The sequence below is a fragment of the Salvelinus namaycush genome, chromosome 37 (assembly GCF_016432855.1).
Source record: "Salvelinus namaycush isolate Seneca chromosome 37, SaNama_1.0, whole genome shotgun sequence".
Classification (NCBI taxonomy): domain Eukaryota; kingdom Metazoa; phylum Chordata; class Actinopteri; order Salmoniformes; family Salmonidae; genus Salvelinus; species Salvelinus namaycush.
The window spans coordinates 20,604,356-20,632,058 of NC_052343.1; the positions used below are offsets into that span (position 1 = coordinate 20,604,356).

Consider the following 27,703-nt stretch of genomic DNA (forward strand, 5'->3'; position numbering starts at 1 on the left):
CAATGTATAACCACTGATTTCAGCTCTAAATATGCACATTTTCGAACAAAACATAAGTGTATGTATAACCTGATGTTATAGGACTGTCATCTGATGAAGCTTATCAAGGTTAGTCAAAAATTATATATCTTTTGCTGGTTTATTCGCTATCGCTAACGTGCCTATTGCTATCGCTAACGTGCCTTGATGAATGTATGCGGTAGTGTGGTAGGCTATTGTAGTAAGCTAATATAATGCTATATTGTGTTTTCGCAGTAAAACACTTAAAAAATCGGAAATATTGGCTGGATTCACAAGATGTTTGTCTTTAATTTGCTGTACACCATCGATTTTTCAGAAATGTTTTATGATGAGTATTTAGGTATTTGACGTTGGTGTCTGTAATTACTCTGGCTGCTTCGGTCCTATTTGTGACGGTAGCTGTGATGGTAGCTGCAATGTAAAACTGATTTATACCTCAAATATGCACATTTTTCGAACAAAACATAGATTTATTGTATAACATGTTATAAGACTGTCATCTGATGAAGTTGTTTCTTGGTTAGTTTGGTTGGTTCTTGGTTAGTTAGGTTGGCTTTGTGCATGCTACCTGTGCTGTGAAAAATGTCTGTCCTTTTTTGTATTTGGTGGTGAGCTAACATAAATATATGTGGTGTTTTCGCTGTAAAACATTTTAAAAATCGGACATGTTGACTGGATTCACAAGATGTGTATCTTTCATTTGCTGTATTGGACTTATTAATGTGTGAAAGTTAAATATTTCTAAAAAATATCTTTTGAATTTCGCGCTCTGCCTTTTCAGTGGAATGTGGGAGGAGTTCCGCTAGCGGAACGCCAGAGCCAGACAGGTTAATATAATTTTCATTACCTGACATGATGAGTCAGAGGACATTACCAGTCAGCCACATTTGGCATCTCCAAATGATTGGTTACACATGGTGTCATACATTTATTGGATTAAGCAAACGCACAGATGCCAGTTTACATTTTATATATTTCTGCGTCAACTCCAAAGACAACTGTTTTCCCCACCTAGTTTCCCTTGGTGGTGCAAATCTCCACCGAGGACCTTGATTACCGAGGACCTGGAGAATTAAACCTGAAACAAAGCTGAGTTCAAACTGTCAATTATGTCAGCGAATGCGAGTGTATAACAGCTGTATTCTCTGATATGTCTGATGGCAGTATCAAGCACCTGCTTTGAGCCCCAACTGTTTAGCTAAAAAAAAAAAAAGTTTTATATACCATACTGTTCAAAAGTTTGGTCACATAGAAATGTCCTTGTTGGTGAAAGAAAAGCTATTTTCTGTCCATTAAAATAACATAAAATTGATCAGAAATACAGTGTAGACATTGTTAATGTTGTAAATGACTATTGTAGCTGGATTTTTTATGGAATATCTACATAGGTGTACAGAGGCCTATTATCAGCAACTATCACTCCTGTGTTCCAATGGCATGTTGTGTTAGCTAATCCATTTATCATTTTAAAAGGCTAATTGATCATTAGAAAACCCTTTTGCAATTATGTTAGCACACCTGAAAACTGTTGTTCTGATTAAAGAAGCAATACAACTGGCCTTCTTTAGACTAGTTGAGTATCTGGAGCATCATCATTTGTGGGTTCGATTACAGGCTCAAAACGGCCAGAAACAAAGTACTTTCTTTGTAACATAAAATATATTTTGATTTGTTTAACACTTTTTTGGTTACTACATGATTCCATATGTGTTATTTCATAGTTTCTATGTCTTCACTTTTATTCTACAATGTAGAAAATAGTAAAAATAAAGAAAACCCTTCATCGAGTGTCCAAACTTTTGACTGATACTGTAATATATAATTTTTTTGTGTTTGTCATGCATGTTATTTTGGCTTTAATACATGTCACATATTAGTTTGCAAACAATGTAATTTTTTAAATATTGAGTTAATAAAAACATGGTCTCTTTTTTGCTTTCTTGAGTAAGGCAGCTCCAAAATGCAGGTGATTCAGCCTAGCTCAGTGCTTTCTGTGGTGGAGGGGCAGCTAGTGGAAAGTACAGAGCTTAGGCATTGGTAATATTCTCTAGTTTCTAGTTTTTTGGCTCAGTGTTCTGTCACTCATGGGGACACTTTGTTACCACAGAATCTAGAGGGAGAGCTAGGCAGTACAAGCCCCCTTGGATCTTAAAGATTAAGGAGGCCATGGATTCAACCTTGTTCCCAGTTGTCTTGAAAGCACCATAAATCCAGAGAATGTCAGACTTTGATGACAAAGTTTCATAAACAAAATTGCACACAAGAAGGATCGCTGCACCACCTTCCTGTTCAAGTGAGCACAGCACAACAACATGGAGTCCTACAATGTCTTGTATGGTGCTGCATAAATTATGTCATATGCCAGAGAGATATGTATACTGTAGCTAAGAAAGCAATGTTAAGTGTATGTTGTGTATTACGCTGTTAGTAGCCCATGTGGCCCGCCCTAGTAATTTGGTCCCTTTCCCCCTCATAACTTAGTGTACTGTTCTGACTTGGTGGTGCTTATGTAGCCTACAGACTGTTGTAGAGAACTTGTATTTAAAAAAATTTATTTAATCTTTATTTAACTAGGATAGTCAGTTAAGAATAAATTCTTATTTACAATGTAGGCCTACCAAAAGGTAAAAGGCCTCCTGCGTGGACGGAGACCTGGGATTAAAAATAAATAAATACATACAATATAAATATTGGATAAGAGTGTCCATGATTGAGTCTTTGAATGAAGAGATTGAGATAAAACTGTCCAGTTTGAGTGTTTGTTGCAGCTCGTTCCAGTCGCTAGCTGCAGCGAACTGAAAAGAGGAGCGACCCAGGGATGTGTGTGCTTTGGGGACCTTTAACAGAATGTGACTGGCAGAACGGGTGTTGTATGTGGAAGATGAGGGCTGCAGTAGATATCTCAGAGTGAGGCCTAAGAGGGTTTTATAAATAAGCATCAACCAGTGGGTCTTGCAACGGGTATACAGAGATGACCAGTTTACAGAGGAGTATAGAGCGCAGTGATGTGTCCTATAAGGAGCATTGGTGGCAAATCTGATGGCCAAATGGTAAAGAACATCTAGCCGCTCGAGAGCACCCTTACCTGCCGATCTATAAATTATGTCTCCATAATCTAGCATGGGTAGGATGGTCATCTGAATCAAGGTTAGAATTGTCATCATCGAATATTGTAAGAGCTTTCATTGTCTGCTTATATGCATTTATCCTATGGTTCTGACTTGGTGTACAGGGAGACTACTGTAAGAACGGCCCATGTTCTGAATTCTGTCGCTGTACCTTTCAAAAGTGCTGAACAAATAGTTATATTGACTACGTACGTCTTAGCTTGCTCCTTAATGTCTTAATCGAAATTACGGATGGCCTCTTATCCGCTCATCGTTCCCTCATGCCATAGTTTGTAAATCTCAATTGTCAGTAGAAACTACATTTGTTTAAGCAAGTCAGCCATATTTTTTTTAAATGACAGTAAATAAGGCTGAATTAACTGTTTCACTGACAGACAATGCTTTTTTAATGTTCTGTTGTGTAGTGGCTTTGCTGGCATGCATCTGAAAAATATTGGGGGAGTTTGCTCCACCAAGATTTACATGCTAAAATCTCCACTGGTATCAAGACCACTGATATTATCTGAATAGAATGAGCATAGTTATGAAATGAGGCTTATGACATGGTACAAACATGATCTCCCCTTCCTGATGTCAAGGTTTTAAAGCACAGGCAGGGAACTGCTCTGTTCCCCAGCCAACTTTCTTTGGGAAACATGCTAGGAATGTGGAGGGGTTTGCCAAGGCCATGTTGTTTTAATGTACACATACATTCCTCCAGGGAAGGCAGGGTGTCCACTGTCCTGTCCAAATCTGAGCACCTACAGGGACAGTTCTGTCGTTTTTATGACTCAATGGGTTTCATTGTTCAACGAGAACTACTTAAATACATTTAAACATGATTATAAAGTATAGCCTGCTCCCAGATCTGCTGGTGTTCTTGCCAACTCCAAACACTGTCATGTTTGGCATGTCACTGAGTGACATGGCATTATGGCACAAACAGACTAGCATGATGGCAGTGTTAAGTATGCTATGTATTCCAAATCAATTGTGACAGGCTGTCCAGGGTCGGCCCTGTACATTTGAAAGGGAAATCCTTTGAGGTATTCTTATTCAATGTGTAACCCATATGAGACTACCAATGAGTCTATTACAGGATTCCACTATGAACAGGTGCACAGCATGTCTGCCCAAGAACCTCTTTATAACTGTTCAATAAAACCAATAAAAGTGATGAGCCTCAGATGAATTGATATATTCTTAAATCTGCCTTGTACCACTCCAGAGTGGTAAGGTATCCACCTTAGTGTTTCATAATCACCTGATTTGACTTCTCCTGCTCAGTATTTTCACCTTTTAAAAACGTCTGATCTGGTCTGGGTGTTGTCTGCCTGGGTGTTGTCAGTCTGGGTGTTGTCTGTCTGGGTGTTGTCAGTCTGGGTGTTGTCTGTCTGGGTGTTGTCAGTCTGGGTGTTGGCAGTCTGGATGTTGTCAGTCTGGGTGTCTTCAGTCTGGGTGTTGTCAGCCTGGATGTTGTCAGTCTGGGTGTTGTCAGTCTGGGTGTTGTCTGTCTGGGTGTTGTCAGTCTGGGTGTCTTCAGTCTGGGTGTTGTCAGCCTGGATGTTGTCAGCCTGGATGTTGTCAGTCTGGGTGTTGTCAGTCTGGGTGTTGTCTGTCTGGGTGTTGTCAGTCTGGGTGTCGTCAGTCTGGGTGTTTTCAGTCTGGATGTTGTCAGTCTGGATGTCGTCAGTCTGGGTGTTTTCAGTCTGGATGTTGTCAGTCTGGATGGTGTCAGTCTGGGTGTCGTCAGTCTGGGTGTTGTCAGTCTGGATGTTGTCAGCCTGGATGTTGTCAGTCTGGATGTTGTCAGTCTGGATGTTGTCAGTCTGGGTGTTGTCTGTCTGGGTGTTGTCAGTCTGGATGTTGTCAGTCTGGATGTTGTCAGTCTGGGTGTTTTCAGTCTGGATGTTGTCAGTCTGGATGTTGTCAGTCTGGGTGTCGTCAGTCTGGGTGTTGTCAGTCTGGATGTTGTCAGTCTGGATGTTGTCAGTCTGGGTGTTGTCTGTCTGGGTGTTGTCAGTCTGGATGTTGTCAGTCTGGGTGTCGTCAGTCTGGATGTTGTCAGTCTGGATGTTGTCTGTCTGGGTGTTGTCAGTCTGGATGTTGTCAGTCTGGGTGTTGTCAGTCTGGATGTTGTCAGTCTGGGTGTTGTCTGTCTGGATGTTGTCAGTCTGGATGTTGTCAGTCTGGGTGTTTTCAGTCTGGATGTTGTCAGTCTGGATGTTGTCAGTCTGGGTGTCGTCAGTCTGGGTGTTGTCAGTCTGGATGTTGTCAGCCTGGGTGTTGTCAGTCTGGGTGTTGTCAGCCTGGATGTTGTCAGTCTGGGTGTTGTCAGTCTGGATGTTGTCAGTCTGGATGTTGTCAGTCTGGGTGTTTTCAGTCTGGGTGTTGTCAGTCTGGATGTTGTCTGCACTGCAAATGATGGAACTGAATAAAAGCTTTTCAGGAGATTTGCATGTCAAATCTGCTGGGCCTGTCCTTGTAGATTCAGACTGTGCACACGTGCAGAAGCCGCAACAACAAAGCATCGACTAGCATTAGAATTAGATTCCATTTAGATAGCAGTTTTGCCACTAGCCTAACCAAGTGTACACTCTCATATTTGAAACACATTTCCAACTGTTTTTGTTTTTGTGAGGGACTAGATCTACAATATACCTTTTTTACTAACAGCATTATCAAGTCCCTACAGCTTTTTAAACAAAGTTATAGGGATACTTCGGGATTTTAGCAATGAGGCCCTTTATCTACTTCCCCCAGAGTCAGATGAACTCGTGCATAGCATTTTTTTGTCTCTAACTGATGTTAGAGGAAGTTTCGTGAGCCAATGGGAACTATACTGAACAAAAATATTAACACAACATGCAACAATTTCAAAGATTTTACTGAATTACAGTTCATATAAGGAAATCAATCAATTGAAAAAATGTATAAGGCCATAATCTACGGATTTCACATGACTGAGAATACAGATATGCATCTGGTCACAGATAACCTTAAAAATAATTGGTAAGGGCGTAGATCAGAAAACCAGTCAGTATTTGGTGTGACAACCACTTGCCTCATGCAGCAAGACACAGCTGCTTCGCATAGAGTTGATCAGGCTGTTGATTGTGGCCTGTGGAATGTTTTCCCAATCCTCTTGAATGGCTGTGCAAAGTTGCTGGATACTGGAACACACTGTCTTACACATCGATTCAGAGCATCCCAAACATGCACAATTGGTGACATGTCTCGTGAGTATGCAGGCCATGGAAGAACGAGAACATTTTCAGCTTCAATTAATTGTGTATGGATCCTTGCAACTTGGGGCCGTGCATTATCATTCTGAAACATGAGGTTTCAATGAATGGCACGACACAATGGGCCTCAGAATCTCATCATGGTATCTCTGCATTCAAATTGCCATCGATAAAATGCAAATTTGATCATTATGTGTAGCTTATACCTGCCTAAATTTGTGCACAAAGATAAATAAGCTTTTTGTTCATATGGAACATTTCTGGGATCTTTTATTTCAGCTAATGAAACATGGGACCAACACTTTACATGTAGTTTTTATTTTTGTTCATTGTAGCATTAGCGCAATGACTGGAAGTCTATGGGTATCTGCTAGCATGCTTGAAAAACTACCTCCAACTTCCTTCATACCGGACACAGACATAAAAATGGTATCTACGAGTTCATCTGACTCAGTGGAAGTAGATATAGGGCATCATTGCCTAAATCCCGAAGTATCCCTTTAATGACCAAACTTTCTATAGCAGCGCTGCCATTAAGATGTCGAATGGCTATACAGGGCAGTAAATTGGCTAACATGAGGTCATTATAAGGACTGGCAACCCCATCCAGACATCTGGTAGATTGGGGTGTGGTTATGAATAAGAAGGGGTGGAGAGGCTGGGACACCTGCGCGTCAAACATCTAATTCCAAAATCATGGGCATTAATACGGAGTTGCTGCTGGGAAGGCTTTCCACTAGATGTTGGAACATTTCTGCAGGGACTTGCTTCCATTCAGCCACAAGAGCATTTGTGAGGTCGGGTGCTGATGTTGGGCGATTAGGCCTGGCTCGCAGTCAGCATTCCAATTCACCCCAAAGGTGTTTGATGGGCTTTGTGCAAGCCAATCAAGTTCTTTCACACCAATCTTGATGAACCATTTCTGTATGGACCTCACTTTGTGCACGGGGGCATTAATCATGCTGAAACAAGACAGGGCTTTCCCCCAAACTGTTGCCACAAAGTTGGAAGCACAGAATCGTCTAGAATGTCGTTGTATGCTGTAGCATTAAGATTTCCCTTCACTGAAACCAAGGGGCCTAGAATAAACAATGAAAAACAGCCCCAGGCCATTATTCCTCCTCCACCAAAATGTAAAGTTGTCACTAAGCATTCAGGTAGAAAGCATGCACCTGGCATCCCCCAAACCCAGATTCATCTGTCAGACTGCCAGATTGTGAGTGATTCCTCACTCCAGAGAATGCGTTTCCACTGCTTTAGAGTCAAATGGCGGTGAAGCTGTTGCACCACTCCAGACGACGCTTGGCATTGCGCATGGTGATCTTAGGCTTGTTAAGTCTTTAAAATTGTACATTTTACATTAAAAGTAACATTTTATTAGGAAATGTATCAGATTTAGCAGATTATGTTCTTGGTTTATGAAATATATACAAAGCGCAAACGTACTCACAGATTACAGTAATTTAAAACAAAGGCTCTTTAAATCAGATTTCACAAAAATACAAAGAATGTGCAGAAAGTTGAGAAGCTCCACTCAGTGCCATGTCTCCAACAGCAAAGTAAATATTACAGACTTCCTCAAACTTCTTAATCGTGTGACAAACTTAACATTTTCTCAAACTGTAAATCATTTTCATTCAAAACCTAAAATGAATGAATAAAAACTGCATTTAATAATTATAGGCAAAGGTTTGATTTAGATGAATCATGATGATAGATCGGTCTTGATATATAGGTGTTTGTGTCTCTCTCAGAGTAGGCTGTCTCTGCTCTCTAAGCTAAAACAGTCAGCAGGACAGGATGATTGATAGTCAGTCCAAACAGGATGGAGCAGAGTTAGAGCCGGGCCATCTGAACAACTTCTCTTCACTCTCACAAAGGTTTCTGCTTTACTCATTTTCAAACTTGCTGTATGGGTGGTCAGAGTCAGGGACAAGACCTGTAAAAACAAAGAGAGAGAGAAATAAAAAATAAATATGGGGAACATTGAAAAACAGTGATTAGAAGCTGTTACGTTATGACTGGGCTGTGTAGGGGTTGTACAGAGGCTGGCTAGAGCATAGATATCCTATTAAATTACTAGTCATTAACCCTCAAAGTTCCAGAATGTGGTCAAAATGGCAACCATATATTGGTCAGGGAAAAATCCAAACCAGTCTAATTGGAATGAATGGCAGTAGAGGCACAATCCTGACATTACATATGCAGGAAAAAAGTATGGGATGTGATATCAGAAATTGTGTAATAAAATTGTTTACCTAAAATACTGTCATAATTATAAATACAGTTTGTAATGGGGTTTATACAAATGTTATGTTTAAATAGCCTCTAAAATATTAGCAGACAGACCACAAATGTCAAATGTTTTGTTATCTTGGAAAACTATATGATATTTGTATTTTTTATTTAACTAGACAAGTCAGTTAAGAACAAATTCTTATTTACATTGACGGTCTACACCCAAACCTGGACGACGCTGGGCCAATTGTGGGCTGCCCTATGGGACTCCCAATCACGGATGTGACACAGCCTGGATTCGAACCAGGGCCTCTTACACTGAGATGCAGTGCCTTAGACCGCTGTGCCACTCGGGAGCCCTAATGATACAGTACTTGTTGCATTTACAACTTGTCTAAGACCTATCATCAACTGATAGCAGCCAGTGCATGGCTGTGGATTGACTGCATTGTTTGAATGCAATGTTGGCAAATTGGTAGTTAAGTTAAAACCCTAATGGAATCATTCCTCTAAAACGGCCTGGCTGGCTAGCTGGCTAACAAACATACAGTGCAGATTAATGAATTTGAATAATTTTTTTACACAATATCTTATCACAGCACTGGCAAACCATGGTTGACCAACTCCCTGACAAAACGGCAAAAATGTATCCCATCATAAGAAGGTTCATGTCCATTCTAGTATTCTATATAGCTACATTGTCTAGGGGTTGTACAGAGGCTGCCAAGGGGTTGTACAGAGGCTGCCAAGGGGTTGTACAGAGGCTGCCAAGGGGTTGTACAGAGGCTGCCAAGGGGTTGTACAGAGGCTGCCGAGATGGGAATGTGGTGCAGGTCACTAGGTGTTGTTTGATCTCTGAGGATTGACTGAGTGAAAAGGCACACACAGGTAGAGATTTACACTTCGTGAGTCTGGTCCTCCTGAAATGCAACAGACGTTGAGTTGACTTCACTCAGACATTAAGCAGAACCTACTCGTTTGCACACACACACACACACACACACACACACACACACACACACACACACACACACACACACACACACACACACACACACACACACACACACACACACACACACACCTCGTCTGAGAGCAGACGAATGCCAAGCGGTCCCTAATGTACATAGACTTCAGTAAGCAGGAGGCATGTGAAGGAGACCACCATCCATCACTCTGTCATATTGTCCATAAAGAAAATCACAATTGATGTGGAGCTGCAACCAATAGTACAGAACCATGTTAACACATACACACACCTCATGAACGTGAAGACAATGTATGGAAAGATCTCAAACCTGACAACGCATCAAAAACAGAAATATTCACTAGGAATATGGAGCAAAGGGGGTTCCTGTCTTTCTATGTACTCTCTAGTCACTTTTCAGAGAGCTTTAGAGTTATGCTACCCCCCTCTCACACTTAACCAGAAGCAGATGTCTTCATACAACCCCCCCCTCCAGTCCCAGGGTCAGAGGCCTAGCATAGAGCAGAGGTCACAGTATCAGACCCCAGGGACACTCTACCCTGCTTGTCTCATAACTCCCATAATTCCTATAGACTGAAAAATGCCAGTGACTTTCCCAAAATGTCTAGGTTTTCCAAAAAACCTCCGTTGGATAATTCCTGGAATAAGGGAATAAGCAGGAAGTCAGGAAATCCCACCCACATTTCAGTCAACCTTGGGACTGACTGTAGTGCTCATATGTCCCCTAGTCACCCCAGGGAGCCCTCTGCCCTACAGACTGCTGTTCATTCCTAGTCACCTCACCGCTCCCCCCACTCTCCTACACTGTCTGGCATACTGAATAAACCAGCTAACCAAGCCTTACGGGTTGCTAAAGTATTCAGAATCGAGATATGACCTGAGACCGAGTTGGCCTGTGTTTCTGTATCAATGTTTCAACATGGGGAACTGTGTGCGTTGTGCTGACCTGTACTAACATGCAGATGGTAATGAGATGCCCAGTATCTAACATCCAAAGTGTGATGCATCGTGTAAGAATTGATTTCGAGAGACTTGAGGTAGAGTAACCAATTTGTGGGCTGCGTTGGCTTGCTTTGGGACACGTTCACTACGCTGAATAATGCATTAACGTGACCGAGAATGGAAATTCAATAAGCAACACCTTAGAAAATATGGAAATGGACGGCCCTATGGATCGAGGACAATGAATGCTGAATGCTCATCCCATTACACCCATGTAAAGTACATCAGGTCACAGAACAGTAAGAGGCTTGTAAATGTACAGTCTCAGAAGACTTTCATATCAGGTGAAGAAGAGCAAGGTTGTTGGGTCAGGTTATATGAGGTGTATCTTGGGTCTAATTGCATAAGAGGTGAGAGGGAGTCCTTGGTTCATATTAGATACACGATAAGTTGCAAGTAAAAAGTTGAGACATACCATTGTATACATTTATGTAGTTCTGTCCTTGAGCTGTTCTGCATCACGTTTCATGTTTTGTGTTATGCAACAGTTAATATGGATCCTAATAAAATAGCTAAAATAATGATATTTAACTTCTATACATGTAGAGAGGGAGATACGTACCATACTTCTTGCGGATGTCATCATGCCTCACCTTCCTCTCCACCTTCCTGTCAGAGTAGAGGACAACGCTAGTCATGTTCTATCACACAGTAACATGACAACAAGCAACACTGGAACATGTAATAACCCGCTAACAGAAGAACACAGCGCAGGATAATGAACATTGGGAAATTAAAGATTTATAAAGTCTTCAGTCAGTACTTCTGGGAAATGTAGGATTTATAAAGTCTTCTCAGTCAGTACTTCTGGGAAATGAAGGATTTATAAAGTCTTCTCAGTCAGTACTTCTGGGTAATGAAGGATTTATAAAGTCTTCTCAGTCAGTACTTCTGGGAAATGTAGGATTTATAAAGTCTTCTCAGTCAGTACTTCTGGGAAATGAAGGATTTATAAAGTCTTCAGTCAGTACTTCTGGGAAATGAAGGATTTATAAAGTCTTCTCAGTCAGTACTTCTGGGTAATGAAGGAGATTGTGAATACAAGCCTCATACTTTATAAACCACCAGTCAGAGAGCACTGTTACATGCACACAATCATACGATTATTGAAGATAGTCAGATTAATATAATAGTTGTCTTGCAAGAAGAACAATTTCCCAAATAATCCTTACATGGAAACATCTGAACGAGACATTTGATAAATGCAGAAAATCGCCAAACAAAATAAAATTCTACCCATGTTATTTTTTCGAAGCTTATTTGATTCTGAGGACATAAAAAGTTTATATGTAAAAAACATATGTTCAATTTTTCCAAATTCACTTCACTCGTGCGTAAGAGGGAGGCTTGTGCTACCGGTGCTGGCACATGTGCAGATCAATTACACCGCTGGAACACGGATTAAGCTGTTTACATGCCCTAATAATTCCAGATTGCTTAGAAAACCAGGTGTTATAATCGGCGTATGCTTACTTCGATGTAGACCGTATGCTGATTAAGCTAAGCAGACTAAGGTGTTTACATGACTATTGCCATACTTGGCCTACTGCCATAATCACTTTAATATTCAATTATTAGTGTGTATGTAAACATACTCAGTCAGTGGGTGTTTCTGCTAAACCTGTTACATGTTGTTTCACACTGTCGCTTTTAGCACCGGTGACACTTCACAGTTCCTGCACCGTACTCCCCAGTCTCCTCAGAGGAGCCCCGCTTAATGGAACAACTTTGTCCAAGCTGCAAATACCTTATCAAGTCAACTAATGGACTGCAATGACTGCAGTAGTGGAGATATGAAATACGGTTGTCAAAAGCAATCAATAACAAAAGTGGCATCTATATCTGTCCTCTACAAACCAAAAGTTGACTCCACCCTCCATCTTGCTGAACGAAGCCGCCATGCCTTAAAGTGGCAGCATTAAGCCTTTAGACATCTGACATTATTTAAGGCGGCTTTAGTGTCATTGTTTACCTCCCCATGGCCCCTGATAGAGGCTTGTAAACAACAAGACGCTGTGTTTTACACCGGCATGGCCAGCAGTAGGTGAAATATGAGCACAGGGCAGGCTGAGGAGCCTGCCATCCAGCCATCGCTCTAACTTTATGGGGGACACAAAGGAGGCAGGGAGGGGAGGTGGTTGTGATTGTTTTGTTGGCCCCTCCAGGGACGTAAATTCACTGGGTCCCCAGTGGCAGTCCGACACAAAGACAGACAGTGTAAATCAGTCTGGGCTCTTTAATGCCAGGTAGTGATCTGGGGAGCAGCAACCAGTGGAGGCAGGCAGGCTGACAACACAGGGAGCAGAGAAGAGCAGAGGCTGTCCTGACCACCATCTGTCTCCCCCACCTCCCTCCCTCTCAGCTGACTGACTGACTCCCACATAACCATGCACGAAGACAACAAGTGGGCGGGGAGGAGGGAGGGAGAGCGACCGGTAGAAAATGAAAAAGAGTGAAAGGGATGAATACAATCTCAAAGACTCAAGTGCACTCCATCTTTCTAAACTCGCTCTCTAACGCTGTCTTAGACCCCCCTAAACCCCTTGGTTTGATAAACTTTACCTAAACCCTGTGTTATTTCAATGGGACATTCCCCAACATAGAGATACAGTAAAAGTCGGTGGAGTTTGGATGGTGTGGATGTGGTAACTTATGTCTGTTTAGTTGTTCTGTAGAACGTTCCCCATCTGTGGCTCAGATGACAAAGGGCTCAGAGCTCTTAGCTGTGCCTTAACCTCTCCATCTGCAGACTCTGGGGACGTGCTGTAATCTCTCTAGAGGCTCCGTTCTCTACCATGGTGCCTAAAACAGGCCTGGGTCCTCTCTGTTCCCATCAGAACACCAACACTGTCTATGTAGGTCAGCACACTAACACAGACTATGGTGGTTTGATCCACATCAGGAACTGACTGAGTGAGTCTACTCTACATTCTCTGGCTTGATAGAAGAAAGGTTCACAGAGGCTGGTTTAATTCAGAAACACACAGTGAGCCAAGACTCCCCAGTACACCACGCAGCACGTGACATGATAAACTTACTGTACCGACTGTCTTTCTGCATGACTGACTGCTCACTACGTTAAACAACACATCAAGCTATCCTCGGTGGACGACAGGCGGGAATTTTAAAGGCTGAAACATTTATGTAAAGGGAGTGATTCAGTGTAGGAGGAAGAGTGGCTCAGAATCCCATTTCTACCACTACACAATGTAGTAGCACGTTCTATATTCAACACACACTTATCAAAGTGCAGCTGCTGAAGACTAAGAGCTGGAATCAGTGATTACAATCCTCTCGGTTGGTGTTTGGGGATACACACACACACAGTATTTCTCCTGGGGACGGTTCTGCTTGAAGAGCCGCAGGCACAGCTCACCAACTGTTCAAATCCCCAACCCTGACAGAGAACGTCTCTATAGATGACCACCAGCAACAGAGTAGAACACTCTGAATCTGACTAGGTAGCTGTGGGAAGCGCTTTCGATCATTGAAACAGATATAAGCACCTCCCCAAAAATCTAAGCAACTAACAGTGTGGGCTCACACAAATCATTGTGTTGATAAAATGGGGCATCTTTTAGTAGTGGTTTGAAAGCCTTTGTGAAGCTGAGTGTGTGATAACTAATGAATCCGTACCGTTCATCAGCACGCTGTCTGATCTCCTCTTTCCTCCTGGCAAACCTCTCCTCATCTCTGTCTGGCCTGGTGAGAGAGACACAGGCAGCGTTACAATCACCTTGAAACATCACATTCTACAGACATAGACACACACCATCACAGACTGGTCTGAGAACACACTTTCCTTGTACAGTATATTATATGATAAACTTTGTCTCCAAGTGGAAATGAGACTTAGTATTCCTTGTCAACAACAACACTGCGAGATCCGTTGTATAGAACGGCTGTTGCTGTTAACTTTGCATAGATGCTGCCAACAAGAAGTAATCCTGTATCCTGTCATTCTGCTGCTTGTGTTTAACGCAAAAAGTGAGGCTGCTGCTGTGTAAACTTGGAAAGGGGAGAGGTTCTGACAGGTGAGAGGTTCTGCTGGGGAAACGAGAGGTGTCATCTTTGTTAATTGGATGTAATCTTAAAATGGAACAAATCATTATGCCAATATATGCAGAGGCATTCCAATGATTGGGAGGTGAGAAATATGAACTGTGTGGAATTTCATTTTGGACAGACATGTTGTTCCATCTTCACGGCCTTCATGTTTAGTTAGGATAGATGATTGAGATGCACAGAGTTGCTGCATTTAAATGGCTGCCAATCAGGGTGTCAGGCCAGCAAGCATTTGATTGGCATGCCGTTTTAAAACATTCCACTTTGTAGTGACAGTTTCTTCTTCCTCCCTCCTAGCGTCGCATAACAAGCAGGGCAGGATCAGCATCTAGCACTGTTTTAATAGAAGGGTATAACCACTGTACATGGATGGTGCATGTTAATAGAGATTTGCATTTTGAATAATCTGATGTTGGATGTAACACAAAGGATATGCGGAATATCAGCACATTTATGAGGAGTCTAAGGTATTGAAAGACATGGTTAGTGTGGAGGTTTTCCTAGGATTATGAACAAGACCGACTGATAAAGCCCTTGCCATTCTTTGCAAGTATGCCTTAATATTAGGCTAGACAGGGCAATTCGGTGACATCACTTCCTGTCTTACCTTGATTGACGTTTCTTGCAGCAACAGCAGCAGCAGCAACAGACTGTGATGCTGATGATGATAGTCCCGCCTAACACTGCCATGGCGATGATCAGGGCCTCGAAGTTCACTGGAACAGAGAAAAGGTCAAGGGTCAAGATATGAACAAATAACAACATGCTTCAAAGTTATTTGACTTTCAAGTAAATTTCACAACACACTACATTTATCAAGGATGAAGAGAACATTTAATTATTAATGTGATTATGCATTTATTCTATCAATATGTAGGTATATGACTAATAAACCCATGAGGAATCAAACAGATCCAAATGAGGGATGCACAGACTGCACTGATGCTGATTGGTTGAGAAAGTCAGATATGCAGTATTATTTAATAAGCCTGAGCAGTACCAGCCTGTGATTGAGCAATATGAAAAGCTCAGTTTGGCACTCAAGACTACTAATTCAACAATGCACCTTTGTTAGACAGTATTGCCACCTGCTGGTGTGTTTTTCAAATTACAAGTGGGGTTTTGTGTCAAGATTTTTGTACTTGCTCGATTTGGGTTGAACAAAATAAATGTTGGTCAAGAATTGTAGCATAATATTCTTCTTACATTTAGGTTTTGAATGCATGAGTCACAAGTTGAGAAGGCTTTTTAAACTGATTAGTAACTAGTTTGGACAAAGATAGTTGTTTCCAGATTCTCATGTCATAAAACATTGCATTCTCTATTAAATATGCCAATATTTGTGGCAGGGAGATTTTTTCCCAAAACAAAATGATAGATCTCTTGTTTAATGATGAAAATGACAATAACTGTGGAATGTATGTTAATCCCTGGTACCTAGCATGCTCAGAAAGCAGCCAGACACCCCATGCTGTTGTCATCTGTGGCCCAGAGGCCTGTGATCAGAACCCCAGCAGGCAGCCCCAGTGTGTGTGTGTGTTTGTGTGGATCAGTCAGTGGGGTGGCTCTAATCAACACAGAACAGCCAGAGGGGGCAGGCTGGCTGATTGACATCTACTAGGCCTGAACGAGCCACAGCCTGTTCACCCCGCTACCATCTAGAAGGAGGAGACAATACAGGTGCATCAAAGCTGGGATCGAGAGAATGAAAAACAGCTTCCATCTCCAGGCCATCAGACTGTCAAATAGTCACCACTAGCCGGCCTCCGCCCAGTAACCTACCCTGAACCTTAGTCACTGTTACTTGCCAGCTACCACTAAGTACTCTACCCTGCACCTTAGAGACTGCTGCCCCATGTACATATTCAATGAACACTGGTCACTTTAATCATGTTGACATACTGCACACCTGGATTGTACAATATTTGCACATTAATCTTTTAAAAAATTCTTCAAGCTCTGTTAAGTTGGTTGTTGATCATTGCTAGACAGCCATTTAAGTCTCGCCATAATATTTAAGCCGATTTAAGTGAAAGCTGTAACTGGGCCACTCAGGAACATTCAATGTTGTCTTGGTAAGCAACTCCAGTGTACACTGAGTGTATAAAACATTAGGAATACCTGCTCTTTCTATGACATAGTCCGACCGGGTGAAAGCTATGATCCCTTATTGATGTGACTTGTTAAATCCACTTCAAATCAGTGTAGATGAAGGGGAGGAGACAGGTTAAAGAATCATTTTTAAGCCTTGAGACAATTGGAGACATGGATTGTGTATGTGCGCCATTCAGATGGAGAAAGGGCAAGACAAAAGACGGTAGTAGGAGCCAGGCGACCGGTTTGTGTCAAGAATTGCAACTCTGTTTATTTTTTTCACGCTCAACAGTTTCCTGTGTGAATCAAGAGTAGTCCATCAGCCAATGGACATCCAGCCAACTTGACATCTGTGGGAAGCATCTGAGTCAACCTGGTCCAGCATTCCTGTGGAACGCTTCGAAACCTTGGTGAGTCCATGCACAGACTAATTGAGGCTGTTCTGAGGGAAAACAGGGGGTTGTTCCTAATGTTTTAGGAAGGTGTTGTTCTTAATGTTTTCTACACTCAGTGTGTTTTAGGTTATTGTCTTGCTGAAAGGTGAATTCATATCCTAGTGTCTGGTGGAAACAGACAGACAGGGTTTCTTCTAGGATTTTTTCTGTGCTTAGCTCCATTCCGTTTATTTTTTTTTATCCTGAAAAACTGACCCAGCCTTAACAATTATAAGCATACCCATAACATGATGCAGCCACCACTATGCTTGAAAATATGGAGAGTGGTACTCAGTAATGTGTTGTACTGGGTTTGCCCCAAACATAACACTTTGCATTCAGGGTAAAACGTGAATTGCTTTGCCACATTTCTTTCACTATTACTTTGGTGCCTTGTTACAAACACAATGCATGTTTTGGAATATTTTATTCTGTACACAGACTTCCTTCTTTTCACTCCGTCAATTAGGACAGTATGTGGAGTAACTACTGTACAATGTTGTTGATCCATCCTCAGTTTTCCTATCACAGCCATTAAACCCTAACTGTTTTAATGTCACTGAATAGTTTCCAACCTCTCAGGCAACTGAGTTAGGAAGGACTCCTGTATCTTTATAGTGACTGGGTATGTTGATACACCACCGAAAGTGTAATTAATAACTTCAAGTTCAAAAGGGATATTCAATGTCTGCTTTTTGTATTTTGACCCATCTACCAATAGGTGCCCTTCTTTGCGAGGCATTGGAAAATCGCCCTGGTTTTGTGGTTGAATCTGTGTTTGAAAGTCACTGCTCGACTGGGAGACCATACAGATAATTGCATGTGTGCGGTACCGAGATGAGGTGGTCATTCAAAAAACAGGTTAAACACTATAATTACACTTTGACATTATGGGGCATTGTGTGTAGGCCAGTGACAAACTCTCAGCCTTTAACAAACACAACCAAATGTAGAAAAGTCAAGGGATGTGAATACTTTCTCAGCAGCAGGTTTATTAGGAACACCACCCAGTTCACAAAAATGGATCGCTCCTACAGACAGTGAGTCACGTGGCAGTGGCTTACTATATAAAGCAGGCAGACAGGCATTCCGTTACTGTTCGAACGTTAGAATGGGAAAAACAAGTGACCTAAGCGACTTTGAACTTGGTATGATCGTCGGTGCCAAGCGCACCCTTTTCCAGTATCTCAGAAACTGCCCAGCCTCCTGGGCTTTACACACACAGCAGTGTCTAGGGTTTACCGAGAATAGTGAGACAAAAAAAACATTCAGTCAGCGGTAGTCCTGTGAGCGAAAACAGCTTGTTGATGAGAGAGGTCAAAGAAGAATGGCAAGAATTGTGCAAGCTAACAGGCGGGCCACAAATAATGGCACAGTTCAAAGGTTGTGTGCAGAACTCGTCAGTCCTTGTCAGGGATTGGCTATTGCAGCAGACGACCACACCTGGTTCCACTCCTTTCAGCTAAAAACAAGAAGAAGCGGCTCCAGTGGGCACGCGATCAGTACATGGCTTCATCCTGCCTAGTGTCAACGGTATAGGCTGGTGGTGGTGTAATGGTGTGGGGAATGTTTTCCTGGCACACGTTAGGTCCTGTGAAACCAATTGAGCAACATTTGAACACCAAACCCTGTAGAATCCGTGGACCAAAGAATTCGGGATGTTCTGTATGCAAAGGGGGGGGGGTCCAACCCAGTACTAGACGGGTGTACCTAATAAACTTGCCCCTGAGTGTATATATTTATATTCCAGACTCAGATATTGCTCATTCTGATACTTCTTAATTTCTTTATTTTGGGGGATTTGTGTGTATTGTTTTGTATTATTCGGTTATTACTGCACTTTTGGAACAAGAAACAAAAGCAATTCACTGCAGCTGCAATAAAACCTGCAAAATATGTGTATGTGACCAATAACATGTGATTTGATTTTGAACTATGCCAACAAGGCTCCACCATTCACATGTACTATTATGTATTAATCTGACTGTTGCTATATTGACCTGAACAGACACCCAATAAAGCATGTGTCCCGCAATGGGCTAATGTGGGTACAGGGCAGGCTTTTGTTCTAGCAAAGCAGTAACACACTTGATTACACTAATCCATGTCTAAATCGAACACAACAATAAGTTGATTAGTACAATCAGGTAGGTTCTTGCTTGGGTGTGACTAAAGCCTGCACCCACATCAGGTCGTCTAACGGGAGGTTCCATCATGTAAAACTTAATTTCACTCACCCCAACACACTCCCCATCGTGCCTGTGACAGTTTACACACTGCAGGTGGAGGCAGAATGTAGCTCACTGGGTAGTCTGTGCACGTGTCGTTGGTCATGCACCACAGGCACTGAGAAAAGACAAGGCACTCATCATTAGCCTACTACTTCAATTCTCAAAGAGTTGATATGCGCAGGATCACCTATTCCCAGCCTTCACCCATGTTCTTGACTGTGTCCATCATTTAATGTATTAATATTAGTGATTGGGGGAGGAGAATTGATAATTACATATCAAGATATTATTTTTGACTATATTTCATATTGCATTGTTTTCACAATATCACTATATTACTTTTGAACTAGTTGGCTGAACCTAGAGCAAAACTCCAGTATTTTTCCTTCAGAGTGTTTTCCATCTTTATAAATTGGAAGCCAATTTGTTTACAGCACTTTTATTTCGATGACGGATCAAAACTTGTTTTCTCATGGCTCTCTCTTGTCCCTCTGCAGCAGACATACGGTGAGCAATATGTTTGGAACATCGAATCGCAATACATATGGAATAATGAGAATCACAATATATATCATATCGGCATCTAAGTATCGTGAAAATATCGTATGGTGAGGTCCCTATCAATTCTGCCTTAATTTATAGAGTAACTTAAATGGATTCAGACATTACTTTCAAAATGGTACAAATTGACTAATTATATATAATTAGTCAATTTGTACCATATATATATACTGTTTTATTGAACATAGCCTGAGTGCTATTGTTAGTAGCCAAGGCTATAATGTATATGCTTTACAAATAGGAAGTGTTACATAATATTCTGCTTACCTTTGTGTTTTGAATGCATGAGTCACAAGTTGAGAAGGCTTTGCAAGCTGAAATGAAAGGACATGTGTGTTCTTATTTGCATTCAGTAAGGCTAAGCTGTGCCATGCTTAAAACTAGGCTAAATCGCCATACTGTCTACAATTGTGCATGTCACACCAACTCAAAGTTGATGATTTTTGCTAACCTAGCAAGCTAACGTTAGCTGATGACGCATTTCAGTTCTAGTTAGCTAGCTAGCCATCGAGACCTTACAAGCGACATAATGCAAACAAACAAATACATGAAACGAGCAACGACAACACTGAATCATGCTGTTGATACATTTCGTAACCAAAAATGTAGGAATAGTATCTTACAATTCAATGGCGTTGGCGTAGTACTAGTGTGACATTCTGCTCGGCTCACGAGGACACAGGCAACGGCCACAACAACAAGCATTGAGCGCATGATTCCTCTCTCTATGTTATGATGCTATTTTGAATTACTTTATCTAGCTACACTTTCACTTTCTAAAACAAGCAAAAACGTAACTCCTGGAGTTGCCAAAACCAAGCTAGCAAATAATCTAAACAAACGACAGAGTTACTTCCTGGTTCTCCCCTAGGTTGAAGCTCCTTTTCAAAAGGATGAAGAAGAACATACTGACACCTACTGCAGTGCAGGGCGCAGTACAAGCGAGAGTGCTCACATTATCCACCAGGTTGCGGTACAACACCATCAGTCTGGTACCTGCAGAGCAATAAAATATGAATTGCATTTGTCATAGAAATAGTCAGGGTAACTATCAAACCAGTTTCCCATTGAGCCCTCACGAGGGTGAGATCTCATTTCCGTCGTCAGATTTAATATGATTCTATGTAGTTAGACTCCATGTCAATAAAGCCTTTTGGATGTAATTTAATTGAGAGAGATAAAGGTCATATGTATCTAATTCGAGTCTAATCTGGGTGACCTTCCCACCTTGCACGCATTCACCACAGTGGTGAATTAACAGGTTAAATGTCGATCCCAATTCATGGTGGTAATGATGCAAGGCTCTCCTTAGAGCTCCAACCTGGCTATCTACAGCAAGGGTTCTGGGGTTACATATGTGCTACAGTAAAGAGAACAAAACTAACACCTGCCACATTCATCTGTGCTACAGTAGAGAGAACAAAACTAGCACCTGCCACATTCATTATTCCTACAAGGTCGATGCCCTAACAACAATGGCAAAAAAGAATTGCTTTAATATATAGAGCCAAAAAGCTTTAGATCGTTTAAACCAGGTCTAATTGTAGAGTGAATTGGTGTCTAATAGCTATCAATTGCCTTGTAATAACATGTTTGAATGAATAGACTCTCTAATGTCTATAAATAATTATGGATTTGATTATATCTGTGAGTGAAATGCATCGCTGATCATTATACAGTCAAGTGAATAATTATTGGCATCCTTGATAAAGATCAGCCAAAAATTGTGTATAAAATAAATAATCCAAATACTGAGCTATACCGTATACATTTAAAAAAATATATATATTATTTTATACTAATACAATTGCTCAGAGAAAGACTTTGTTTCACAAATAATTTGTAAAAAATCTAAAAAAGATAGGGGTCAAAATTATTGGCACCCGTGTTTTCAATACTCTGAGCCTTTTTCTAAAACGCTTTGTTAGATTGGAGAACATGTTGGGAGGGATCTTAGCCCATTCCTACATACAAAATAGTCAGATGACATGAAAATAAAGCTCTTTGGCCACACACCAGTGTGGGTTCATGGGCATTGAAAAACAGAAGCATGTAGAAATGTACCTGATACCTACAGTAAAGTATGGTGGTGCGTCTTTAATGTTATGTGGCTATTTTGCTTCCGCTGGTCCTGTGGACATTGTTAAGGTCGACGGCATCATGAACTTTACGAGGTAGCCTACCAGGACATTTTATGAAAAAACCTGGTTGTCTCAGCCAGGAGGATCTAGAATTTTTTATATCATAGATATTCTTTGTCAGCTCCTATGGACTAGCCTCTTCAATTCATACCACAGGTTTTCAATGGGGATAAAATCTGGAGACTGAGATGGCCATTGCAAAATTTAGATTTTGTAGTCAATTAACCATTTTCTTTGTGGATTTTGATTAGTGCTTGGGGTTATTGTCTTGTTGGAAGATCCACTTGCGGCCAAGTGTCAGCCTCCTCGCTGAGGCAACCAGGTTTTTGGCAAAAAATATCCTGGTAGGTTCCTGGTAAAGTTCATGATGCCATCAACCTTAACAAGGGCCACGAACCCACACTGGTGTGTGTGGCCAAAGAGCTCTATTATCATGTCATCTGACCATTCTGTATGGAATAATGGTCTACGATCCCTCCCAATGTGTTCTCAAATCTCATAAAATATTTCAGGAAAATGCTCAGTGTCATTATCCTCGCATGGGTAGGATGCTGGTGCACTGAAAACAGGGGTGCCAATAATTTTTACCCCTATCTTTAAACAAATATATAGTATTACTTGTTACACAAAATCTCTTTCTCTGATCAATTGTATTTGTATAAAATAATATAATTTTCAAATTGTTTTGAGCAATATACCTCACTATTTGTATTATTTATTTTATACTGTCTTTTTTTCTCATCTTTATTAAAGGTGTCAATAATAGAGGACCTGACTGAATCTATTTTTATTTCAGACAAAGTTTTCACTTAATTAGAATTTCAAGGACATAATGACTATAACGCATCCTGATTTATGTATATATTGTTGAGAAAAACAACCTCGCCAGACAGGCCTTAGATACAAGACGAACACCCTAACGAACTGCATTAACTGCGTTAATAGTAGGCAGGGCGAAACAGGGTTATTTCAGACTGGCCAGTAAGCATTGGCAATGTCCAGAGTTCCAGAGTCTGTACCAGACCAGATTCTCCAGTCATCAGTGTGCAGACCATGAGAAACTTTCATTTCCTTTCTCTGTCTCTCCCTCATTCCTCTTCCCTTCCTGCTCTCTTCTCATCCAGCTGTCTGTCTCCCTCTCTCTCCCTGTCCTCTGGCTCAGTGGTGTGTTTCCAAGAGATAAGACCCTTGCTCATTTCACACATGAGCAGAGAAGAGTTTGGGGGTGGTTGGTGTGTATTTGCGTGTATGAGAAAGAGAAAGGACAGAGGAAGTGGGAAAGTGTGAGTAGTGGAGTCTAACTTGGAATCACAGCCTCTCTTCCCATTCTTTCTCCTTTTCCCTTCTCTCTCGTCAAAGAGGATGATTGGTTCTCCCCATGGGTGGGTGTGTTCACCAGACCAATTTGACAGATACTGGAGACGTGGCCCATCTCTGTCACTCTGTAGCTTTTACAGATTCACCGTGTTCACTCCCAACACCAGGGATCAGATCAACAGTTGTAGTGCACTATACTAGGGATGATTAAGTGCATTTCCTTCATGTCTTGTATACAAAACTTCACAGCAATACATTGCACCAGGTTTATGACAACGGACTACCCCCCAACAAATCTACATCTATGCAATTTGGTTGTTTGAATGGAAAGAAATCTCTCTCTCTCTCTCTCTCTCTCTCTCTCTCTCTCTCTCTCTCTCTCTCTCTCTCTCTCTCTCTCTCTCTCTCTCTCTCTCTCTCTCTCTCTCTCAATTTTAGTATTGCAGAAACCTTCTTTGGGACTTTACTTATGCAGCGCTAGTTGGAACTAGGAAAGTCTTACATTTCCGACATACTAACTGGTTCTAGTTATACACGTGCCGCGTTCAAACAGTTAGCAGGTCGGAAATTTCAGAGTTCAGACTAGCACGTGAACGTGGCACAAGAATATGAGAATTTGTTGTTTATCCACATAATATAAGGTTGGCGTAAAGAAAGTCAGTCGGCAGTGCGTTGGAGAAGGTGTGGTACAGTGTATGTGTGTTCTTGTTATTAAATCAGACAGTAAATCTGGTTCACCACTCCCCCTCAATACCTACATGTTTATACCACAGGTTGGTAGCACCTTAACTGGGGAGGATGGCTCATAGTAATGGCTGAAATGGAATAATTGGAATGGTATCAAACTCATCAAGCACATGGAAACCATGTGTTTTATACCATTTAATTCACTCAAATCCAGCCATTATTATGAGCCATCCTCCCCTCAGCAGCCTCCTGTGGTTTATACAGCACATACTGTACATCTACAGGACAATATATGATTAAATATGAAATTGCATTACTGCCATATCCTCAGTGGAGTAATGAATGAATCCGTTCCGGAACTGGAGACATGGAGACAATCACTGATCTACTGTGAGCCATATATATCTGTCCCGGAGTCATATACAGATACAATATGTCTCTGGATCTGTGTATTTGTATAATAATAATAATACTGTAATAATAAAAAACACACATACAGCCATGAAATGGAAAAGACATATTGCTGCCAGCTTCCCTTCCTCTCCTTGCACCACTATAGGTGAGGCGAGACCCGTGAGACTCTCTGTAATAATAATGACAGCGCCAAACTTATACTGACTGCTCTGCTGTGGGTCTGGAGCCTGGTGTCCGAGGTACTGTACCTGGCTGAACACTGACTGACTCCTATTTCCCTCCAGCAAGGGACACTCCGACAGGCTCTCTACCCATCAGGCCCCTGGGTGGCGTGAGCGGCAGCCTGTATCTGTCTGTGGTATAGGGTTATTACAGAGCTGCCAGCCACAGTGAAGCCGGTCCATGTTTGTGGTGTAGGGTTATTACAGAGCTGCCAGCCACAGTGAGGCCGGTCTATGTCTGTGGTGTAGGGTTATTACAGAGCTGCCAGTCACAGTGAGGCCGGTCTATGTCTGTGGTGTAGGGTTATTACAGAGCTGCCAGTCACAGTGAGGCCGGTCTATGTCTGTGGTGTAGGGTTATTACAGAGCTGCCAGCCACAGTGAGGCCGGTCTATGTCTGTGGTGTAGGGTTATTACAGAGCTGCCAGCCACAGTGAGGCCGGTCTATGTCTGTGGTGTAGGGTTATTACAGAGCTGCCAGTCACAGTGAGGCCGGTCTATGTCTGTGGTGTAGGGTTATTACAGAGCTGCCAGCCACAGTGAGGCCGGTCTATGTCTGTGGTGTAGGGTTATTACAGAGCTGCCAGTCACAGTGAGGCCGGTCTATGTCTGTGGTGTAGGGTTATTACAGAGCTGCCAGCCACAGTGAGGCCGGTCTATGTCTGTGGTGTAGGGTTATTACAGAGCTGCCAGCCACAGTGAGGCCGGTCTATGTCTGTGGTGTAAGGTTATTACAGAGCTGCCAGCCACAGTGAGGCCGGTCTATGTCTGTGGTGTAGGGTTATTACAGAGCTGCCAGTCACAGTGAGGCCGGTCTATGTCTGTGGTGTAGGGTTATTACAGAGCTGCCAGTCACAGTGAGGCCGGTCTATGTCTGTGGTGTAGGGTTATTACAGAGCTGCCAGCCACAGTGAGGCCGGTCTATGTCTGTGGTGTAGGGTTATTACAGAGCTGCCAGTCACAGTGAGGCCGGTCTATGTCTGTGGTGTAGGGTTATTACAGAGCTGCCAGCCACAGTGAGGCCGGTCTATGTCTGTGGTGTAGGGTTATTACAGAGCTGCCAGCCACAGTGAGGCCGGTCTATGTCTGTGGTGTAGGGTTATTACAGAGCTGCCAGCCACAGTGAGGCCGGTCTATGTCTGTGGTGTAGGGTTATTACAGAGCTGCCAGCCACAGTGAGGCCGGTCTATGTCTGTGGTGTAGGGTTATTACAGAGCTGCCAGCCACAGTGAGGCCGGTCTATGTCTGTGGTGTAGGGTTATTACAGAGCTGCCAGCCACAGTGAGGCCGGTCTATGTCTGTGGTGTAGGGTTATTACAGAGCTGCCAGTCACAGTGAGGCCGGTCTATGTCTGTGGTGTAGGGTTATTACAGAGCTGCCAGCCACAGTGAGGCCGGTCTATGTCTGTGGTGTAGGGTTATTACAGAGCTGCCAGCCACAGTGAGGCTGGTCTATGTCTGTGGTGTAGGGTTATTACAGAGCTGCCAGCCACAGTGAGGCCGGTCTACAGTATGTTTGTGGTGTAGGGTTATTACAGAGCTGCCAGCCACAGTGAGGCCGGTCTATGTCTGTGGTGTAGGGTTATTACAGAGCTGCCAGCCACAGTGAGGCTGGTCTATGTCTGTGGTGTAGGGTTATTACAGAGCTGCCAGCCACAGTGAGGCTGGTCTATGTTTGTGGTGTAGGGTTATTACAGAGCTGCCAGCCACAGTGAGGCCGGTCTATGTCTGTGGTGTAGGGTTACTATAGAGTTGCCAGCCACAGTGAGGCCGGTCTACAGTATGTCTGTGGTGTAGGGTTATTACAGAGCTGCCAGCCACAGTGAGGCTGGTCTATGTCTGTGGTGTAGGGTTATTACAGAGCTGCCAGCCACAGTGAGGCCGGTCTACAGTATGTTTGTGGTGTAGGGTTATTACAGAGCTGCCAGCCACAGTGAGGCTGGTCTATGTCTGTGGTGTAGGGTTATTACAGAGCTGCCAGCCACAGTGAGGCCGGTCTATGTCTGTGGTGTAGGGTTATTACAGAGCTGCCAGCCACAGTGAGGCCGGTCTATGTCTGTGGTGTAGGGTTACTACAGAGTTGCCAGCCACAGTGAGGCCGGTCTACAGTATGTCTGTGGTGTAGGGTTATTACAGAGCTGCCAGCCACAGTGAGGCTGGTCTATGTCTGTGGTGTAGGGTTATTACAGAGCTGCCAGCCACAGTGAGGCCGGTCTACAGTATGTTTGTGGTGTAGGGTTATTACAGAGCTGCCAGCCACAGTGAGGCTGGTCTATGTCTGTGGTGTAGGGTTATTACAGAGCTGCCAGCCACAGTGAGGCCGGTCTATGTCTGTGGTGTAGGGTTATTACAGAGCTGCCAGTCACAGTGAGGCCGGTCTACAGTATGTTTGTGGTGTAGGGTTATTACAGAGCTGCCAGCCACAGTGAGGCTGGTCTATGTCTGTGGTGTAGGGTTATTACAGAGCTGCCAGCCACAGTGAGGCCGGTCTATGTCTCTGCAATAGTGAGAAAGATGAATATTGTGCATATGGGTGCAATCATACGCCCACTTGATTGTCATATTTTCTTTTATATCTATTCTGCTCTGCACCTGACTGCCTTGGTGTCACGTTCCTGACCTGTTTTATGTTATTTTTTTATGTGTTTAGTTGGTCAGGGCGTGAGTTGGGGTGGGCATTCTATGTTTTGTGTTTCTATGTTTAGGTCACTTGTAATTAGCCTTATATGGTTCTCAATCAGGGACAGGTGTTTGACGTTTTCCTCTGATTGAGAACCATATATAGGTTGGCTGTTCACACTGTTTGTTTGTGGGTGATTGTCTTCCGTGTCTGTGTCTGCGCACCACACGGGACTGTTTCGTTTGTTCGTTCGTTTGATGTAGTCTGTTCCTGTTCGTGAGTTCTTCGTGTAGTTATGTAAGTTCCATGTTCAGGTCT

General features: G+C 42.5%; 1 protein-coding gene across 1 annotated transcript; it reads right to left on the reverse strand.

Moving 5' to 3' along the window:
• Positions 1-7,726: 7,726 nt before the first annotated feature.
• Positions 7,727-20,880, reverse strand: LOC120031131 (pituitary tumor-transforming gene 1 protein-interacting protein-like). The gene is made up of 7 exons (XM_038976721.1): positions 20,610-20,880; positions 20,254-20,300; positions 19,432-19,540; positions 15,274-15,382; positions 14,238-14,303; positions 11,164-11,210; positions 7,727-8,312 (listed from the first exon to the last, which is right to left on the reverse strand). The coding sequence occupies exons 1-7, from the start codon at positions 20,698-20,700 to the stop codon at positions 8,263-8,265; spliced, it is 519 nt and encodes a 172-aa protein (XP_038832649.1). The 5' UTR covers positions 20,701-20,880; the 3' UTR covers positions 7,727-8,262.
• Between the last annotated feature and the right edge of the window lie 6,823 nt (positions 20,881-27,703).